At 45.3% G+C, this 7,029-nt stretch overlaps 1 protein-coding gene across 1 annotated transcript; it reads right to left on the bottom strand.

Annotated features, from left to right (window-relative positions):
- Window positions 1-151: 151 nt before the first annotated feature.
- Window positions 152-2,713, bottom strand: TIRAP (toll-interleukin 1 receptor (TIR) domain containing adaptor protein). Its single transcript, XM_015571331.1, has 3 exons — window positions 2,462-2,713; window positions 2,118-2,276; window positions 152-489 (listed from the first exon to the last, which is right to left on the bottom strand). The coding sequence occupies exons 2-3, from the start codon at window positions 2,182-2,184 to the stop codon at window positions 152-154; spliced, it is 405 nt and encodes a 134-aa protein (XP_015426817.1). The 5' UTR covers window positions 2,185-2,276; window positions 2,462-2,713.
- Between the last annotated feature and the right edge of the window lie 4,316 nt (window positions 2,714-7,029).

Here is a 7,029-nt window from a genome sequence, read left to right on the forward strand (position 1 = left end):
CCTAGGTATATTATTTTACCTCAGGCTTTTTAAAGAACTCAAATATTTGTTAATATTAATTATCAGACAACTTCTGGTAATGAACATTGTGAACAAAGATGGCTTGTCATTATTATGTGATGGTGGTCGGGAGGATACTTCAATTACTCTTTCAGTTGTACACAGCCGCCAGGTCCTCCTCGCTGTGGCACACGCACACGTCGTAGTCCCTGCTCCAGCGGCCACTGCTGCTGCTGGGGGCACCCCCATCACTGCTGCTGCTGGCTGCACCCCCACCACTGCTGCTGCAGGAGGCGCCCCCACCACTGCTGCTGCCGGAGGCGCTCTCCAGTGCAGGTGGCAGGGCAGCAGAAGACTCAGCCGATGCAGAGGAGCTGGGGCCTGGGGATGGGGGATCATCCGCGCGCCGGGGTGGAGCATGACTGGAGGCGGTTTCCTGGGACACAGGCATCTCCTTGGGCTTCTTGGACAGCGCCTGCCTGAGCCAACCTGCGGGAGAAACTCTGCTCAGGCCTAATTCTCACCAGGCCGCCTCCTCCCAGCCATAGAGGGGAGATGGGGCCAGGAATCCCCCCGGCCTTCCTGCACCTGCCCCCCTTCCTGCATTGGCCAGTACCGCCCGACTCTCGGACCTACTGCCTGGCTATTCTGCACATCCTCAGGACCTGCCCGAAGTTCCCACTATCCTACAAGTTTCCCACCCGGCTGGTGTGGCTCAGTGGTTGAGCATGGACCTAATGAACCAGGAGGCCCCGCCTTGATTCCCGGTCAGGGCTCATGCCCAGATTGCAAGCTCAATCCCTAATAGGGGGTGTGCAGGAGGCACCTGATTAATGATTCTTTCTCATCATTGATGTTTCTATCCCTCTCTATTTCTCCCTTCCTCTCTGAAACTAATAAAAAGATACTTTTTAAAAAAAGTTTTGGGGAAGACATAAGAACTCTGACTATTTTATAAGTCCTACAGCAAGTGACTGTAGTTAATAATATTGCATTGCATATTTGAAAGTTGCTGAGAGAATAGATTTTAAAAGTGTCTACAATAGAAAAAATATTCTGTCTGTATGGTAACAGATCTTAACTAAATCTGTGCTGACCATTTGGCAATATATAAATACTGTATCACTTATACATCTGAAACAAATATAATGTTGTATGTCAATTATACCTACATTTTGGAAAAAGCCTTGGTATAACAATATGAGGGGGGTGGGGGGAAAGAACCCTGGCGGTGTTACCAGTCTGACTGGGAAAGACGGCCGTGCCCTGCTCCAGGCCCTTGGGTGGGCCTACCCTACCCAGAACTTCTAGACTCAACCAGTGGACCATCTGCGAGTCTGTGAGTAGAGCTACGTGAAGCTAGAAGGATCAGCAAGCCCCCAAACTCATTTTTCGCAGTGAAGGGGAATCAGATCTGGAGGAAGGTGGGTCAGCCATTATGGAAGAGAAAGAGGGGGAGGGACTAGCATCTGTTTGGCCCTGAGCAACCCTAGGTAGTTGCTAAAAGGAAAAGGAAAGTATGGAAGAGGGCCACTGCTCAGAGCCCCAGGGAGCACAGAGCTTGGTGCTTGGGGACCTACACTCTGGAGTCAAACAGAGATCTGAATGGACCTGCTGGCTTTCTACATGGCCTTAAGCAAGTCAGACTACGTCTCCACTTCCTCATCTGTAAAAGGGGTTCGTTTTAGTTGTTGAAGATTAACTGGGATCATGCAGTGTCTGGGATATTATCAGTACTCCATAATGATTTCAGCTCAGCTCCCCAGCTTCTGGTGGGGACAGAAAGTCTGGTGTTCCGGAGATGGATGTGTTTTCTCTCTCTGCTTGGCCCCTTCTTTGAATGATTCTGGAAGATTTAGATGACAAGAGACACACAAGGCGAGGCACTCAGCACCATGGTTTTCGAGCTAGGAGAGTTAGCTGAGTCAGAAGGACTGAAGGTCCCAGGGATGCACGCCGCCTCTCCTCAGGCACCAAAACCAAGGCAGGAGTCCCCACCGTCAGCCTCCCTGCACCTCTCCCCTGGGTTGGGCCAGGCAGGCCCCCGCCTCACCACCAGGGACACTGAGGACCACTCACAGAAGCGAGAACAGCATTCAGAGTCTGCTTTCACTCACCAGCCATCTTGGCCAAAGGCTTCTTAGACCTGGAGCCAGAAGCCGGGAGGGGGGTGGATGAGGCCATCGTGTTAGGTTCAAAACTAACCCCATGAGACCAGGCATTGGTAACGTGGGAGAAGGGAGGAGACCCAGTCTTGACCTCAGGGGACAGCCATCCTGCAAGAGACAGAGAGAGAGGGTCACTTACCTTACTTTCAGCCCCAGGGGTGGGCTCTGATGGTCTCCCTCTCTTGATACCAGACAGAGTTTCAGTGTCGATCCCTCAACCCACATGGGAGAGATGCCACTGTGATTGGGGCTGAGGAGATAAACCCAAGTCTGTGTGGTATGGTGAGACTCACAGAAGGGTTCGGCATGACCAGCAGGGTCGGCTCTCCGCTCCACCTGGCCTGAAGGGCATCCGGCAGCTGGGGAAGGGCAGCCGGCAGGCAGCTCTTTACAGGGACGTCCGGTGTAAACGCTGAAATGGGAGAGGCACGATTGCTATGTGGACAAATCATTTTGTATCCAGGTAGGCAGATGCTGAGCAGAAGAGAGGGAACACGTGTAAGAAGCCTCGAGAAACTTTCCCTCTAAGTCGGCCTTCCCTTGGATAACTTCTTCCATCCACCCACCACCACGCCCTCTCTCCCTCCTTCTCACCAGCCCCTCCTCCCTCCCTCAGCTGTCAGCTCAGAGAAGCAAGGCCACTTAGTGGAGAAGAGACTGCAGCTTGTGCAGGCCCAGTGCCTGGGTTCTCACCTCTCGTTAACTGTGGCCTTTGGCAATTATACCAGAACCTGCTTCTCAGCCTTGTTGTGAAGATTATGGGATAATTTATGTAAAGGACTAATGGTATATGGCACATTGTGCTCAGGAAACAGTGGGATAGTATGTATTTAAAATCATCTAGATACTGGAGGGATATACTATGTTCATGGTTTAGAAGGCTCAATAGTGTCATCAGTTTTTGCCAAAAAATCAAACAACATTGAAAAATACTCGAATACTATAAAAACCAAGTGACAACCGTTTACTTCGATCTAATATTTAGATCAAAGCTGTCCCTCATTCCAGAAGGGTTGTGGTGTGGGGGGTGGGGTGGCGGCGGGATTGTCAAACTGCTTCTAAATGTACATGGAAATGCAAAGGACGGGCGACTTCCCATGTTCTCTTCCCACCGCAATGCCCAGGATGTCCCTGATGGCAGAGGTTTTCTCAGCCTAGGTTTCTGGGGGTGACTCCCTGTGGGGCAGAGCCTGCCCGGGTCCGAGGCAGAGCCAGAGATGGAGGGCTGGTGGAGCGCTTGGCTCTCCAGCTATGGAGCAACAGGAAGAGGGCTGCTTCCTCACCTCACTCTTTGCTGAGTCTGCAAAGTCAAAACAAACTCTCTGGGAACTTTCATAGAAGAAACTTGGATTAGACACACTGAAGGAAGGGGTTTCAAAATGTAAAGGGAGACATCCCACATTGGACAATAATGCTAAACACCTCTACGTGAAGCTGATGACTGTAAGATAAGAGGGACTGTTGATTCATGAAAATATACCAATGTTAAAAAAAAACACAAAAAGAACTTGCCCTAACCGGTTTGGCTCAGTGGATAGAGCATCGGCCTGCAGACTGAAGGGTCCTAGGTTCGATTCCGGTTAAGGGCATGTACCTTGGTTGCGGGCACATCCCCAGTGGGAAGTGTGCAGGAGGCAGCTGATCAATGTTTCTCTCATCAATGTCTGCAGGAACAACGGGGCAGGAGGAGAAGGTGGCATGGGTGCAGGAGTCAGATATACTTGAAAGAGAAAAGCAGTTAGCTGCTAAGCCCGGCAAAAAGGACACGGGCAGGTGAACATCTTTCTGTGTTCCTTCCCCTGCTAACAGTCTCTGGGTTTCAGACAGCCGCTGGGCTGATGCCTGAGAGCCACAGTCAGGTTTTGAAAGCCTTTTCCTGCTTAGGGATTACTGTGTGTCGACATCTTCAGTTCAAACCATCCAGTATATCCCTTTTCCCCCAGTCGTAAACGGCTGTCACTTGGTTTTTATAGCATTCGAGTATTTTTCAATGTTGTTTGAGTTTTAAATGTGTTATTTGGCCGTCAAATACTTAAACTGGAGAATCGTTTGATATTTAATGATAGCCTAAAGATTAAAAATTAATCGACTACTCTCATCTACTCAATAGATGTAGATTTATAAGTTTCAGTTTTCCATTTCATAAAATGACTTGCCCTTCCAGCTATACGTGCTGATTTGGAGTAATGGCCTTTTTTTATTGCTTGGTTAAGAAAAAGTCCAGCCCTAAATGGTTTGGCTCAGTGGATGGAGCGTCGGCCTGTGGACTGAAGGGTCCCAGGTTTGATTCTGATCAAGGGCATGTACCTTGGTTGTGGGCACATCCCCAGTAGGAGGTGTGCAGGAGGCAGCCGATCGATGTTTCTCTCTATCCCTCTCCCTCTCCCTTCCTCTCTGTAAAAAAAATGAATAAAATATATTTTTTTAAAAAGAAAAAGAAAAATCCAGTTGCCCAACAGCACAGGCCACTGGAAGTGGGTTGGTAGAAGCCCTGGTGACTAACATTATGGAAAAGTTTAAACACAGGAAACAATACCATCCTTGACAGAGGATAATTGGGCAAGACAGCAGGTTAAGTCCCATTAGCCATACACACTGGCTACTTCCTGGAGCCTAAAACCCCACAACATCTTCCGTGTTACTTTTCAGTTCTTGCACAGCTGAGGCTGTGGAGCTATTTATTACTCTCAAATATGCTTTAATCTTTACAAGATTTAGTAATAGTCACATATTGAGATTTGGGAGACATAGTTTCCAAGCAGAGAAGATGTTATATGGACCCAACAGAGGAACATCTAAATATACAAAGCAAATCTTGATAGACATAAAGGGAGAGGTTGACAGTAATAGAGTCACAGTAGGGGATTTCAACACCGCATCAACATCAATGGGTTCTGTTCTTCCAGACAGAAAAATCAACAAGGAAACCGAGACCTTAAATGACACATTACACCAGATGAGTTTAATTGATATTTTCAGAACATTTCACCGCAAAGAAGCAGAATATACACTCTTTGCAAGTGCACATGGAACATTTTCCAGGACAGACCAGATGTTAGGACACAAAACAAATCTCAATAAATCTAAAAAGACTGAAATCATATCAGGCATCTTCTCCAACAAGAATAGTATGAAACTACAAATTAATTACAAGAAAAAGCCTGAAACACAGAAACACATTGAGGCTAAATAACATGCTACTAAACAATGAATTGGTTAACAAGGAGATCAAGAAAGAAATCAAAAGATACCTTGAGACAAATGAAAATGATAACACAACAACCCAAAATCTATGGGACACTGCAAAAGCAGTCCTAAGAGGGAAATTCATAGCAATACAGGCCTACCTCAGGAAACAAGAAAATTTTCATTTAAACAATCTAACCTTACAGCTAAAGGAACTTAAAATAACAACAAAAACAAATTTCAAAGTGAATAGAAGGAAGAAAATAATAAAGATCAGAGTGGAAACAAATGAAATCGAGTCTAAATTAAAAATTACAAAAGCTCAATGAAACAACAACAACAAAAGATAAATGAAACCAAGTGTTGGTTCGTTAGAGAGATAAACATGATAACAAGATTAATTAATCTTTAACGAGGAGAGAGAGAGAGAGAGATCAAATAAAATCATAAATGACACCCCAGAAATACAAAGGATTATATTATATGTCAACAACTGGATAATATGGGAGAAATGGACAAATTCTCAGAAACATACAATCTTCAAAGACTGAATCAAGAAGAAACAGGAAATCTGAACAGACTGATTTCAACCAATTAAATTTAAACAGTTGTCATAAACTCCCCCCCGCCCCCCGCCAAAAAAAAAAGTCCTGGACTGGATGGCTTCACAGGTGAATTTTACCAAACATTCAAAGAAGAATTAACACCTATCCTCTTTAAACTATCCCAAAAAATTCAAGAGGAGGGAAGATTCCCAATCTCATTTTATGAGGCCAGCATTATCCTGATTCTAAAACCAGATAAAGACACTGCCAAGAAAGAAAATTATAGACCAATATTCCTGATGGACACAGATGCAGAAACCCTCAACAAAATATTAGCAAACCGAATCCAGCAATACATTATAAAGATCATACACCATGACCAAGTGGGATTTATTCCCAGGATGCAAGGCTAGTACAGTATCTGCAAATCAATCATTTCCCTCTAAACTCAATAAACCCAATTTTTTGTATCATACACCACAATCAAGTGGGTTCATTCTTGGAATGCATATCAATTAATATATTACAACACATAAACAAAATGAAGGATAAAATTCATATGATCATGTCAATAGATGAAGAAAGAGAATTTCACAAGATCCAGCACCCACGCAGGATAAAAACTCTCAATAAAGTGGGAAGGGAACATACCTGAACGTAATAAAGGCCATCTATGACACACCCACAGCTAACAGCATACTCAGTGGGGGAAAACTAAAAGCGTTCCACTTAAGGTTAGGAAGTACAAGGGATGTCCACCTTTACCACTCTTATCCAACATAGTACTGGACATCCTAGCCACAGCAATGAGATAAGAAAAAGAAATAAAACGGCCGAAACTGGTTTGGCTCAGTGGATAGAGCGTCGGCCTGCGGACTGAAGGGTCCCAGGTTCGATTCCGGTCAAGGGCATGTACCTTGGTTGCGGGCACATCCCCAGTGGGGAGTGTGCAGGAGGCAGCTGATCGATGTTTCTCTCTCATCGATGTTTCTAACTCTCTATCTCTCTCCTTCCCTCTCTGTAAAAACTCAATAAAATATATATATATAAAAAAAAGAAATAAAACGTATCCAAATTGGAAAAGAAGAAATGAAACGGCCTTTATTTGCAGATGACAGGATACTAGATAG

This window comes from Myotis davidii, unplaced genomic scaffold (assembly GCF_000327345.1).
Source record: "Myotis davidii unplaced genomic scaffold, ASM32734v1 scaffold148, whole genome shotgun sequence".
Lineage (NCBI taxonomy): Eukaryota > Metazoa > Chordata > Mammalia > Chiroptera > Vespertilionidae > Myotis > Myotis davidii.

Bases quoted from the DNA above. Each gene is read 5' to 3' on its own strand.
- TIRAP (XM_015571331.1), bottom strand. From the start codon at position 2,184: ATGGCCTCATCCACCCCCCTCCCGGCTTCTGGCTCCAGGTCTAAGAAG. The intron at 490-2,117 runs GTGAGTGAAAGC...TTTCTCCCGCAG, and splicing joins GCCTTTGGCCAAGATGGCTG to GTTGGCTCAGGCAGGCGCTG.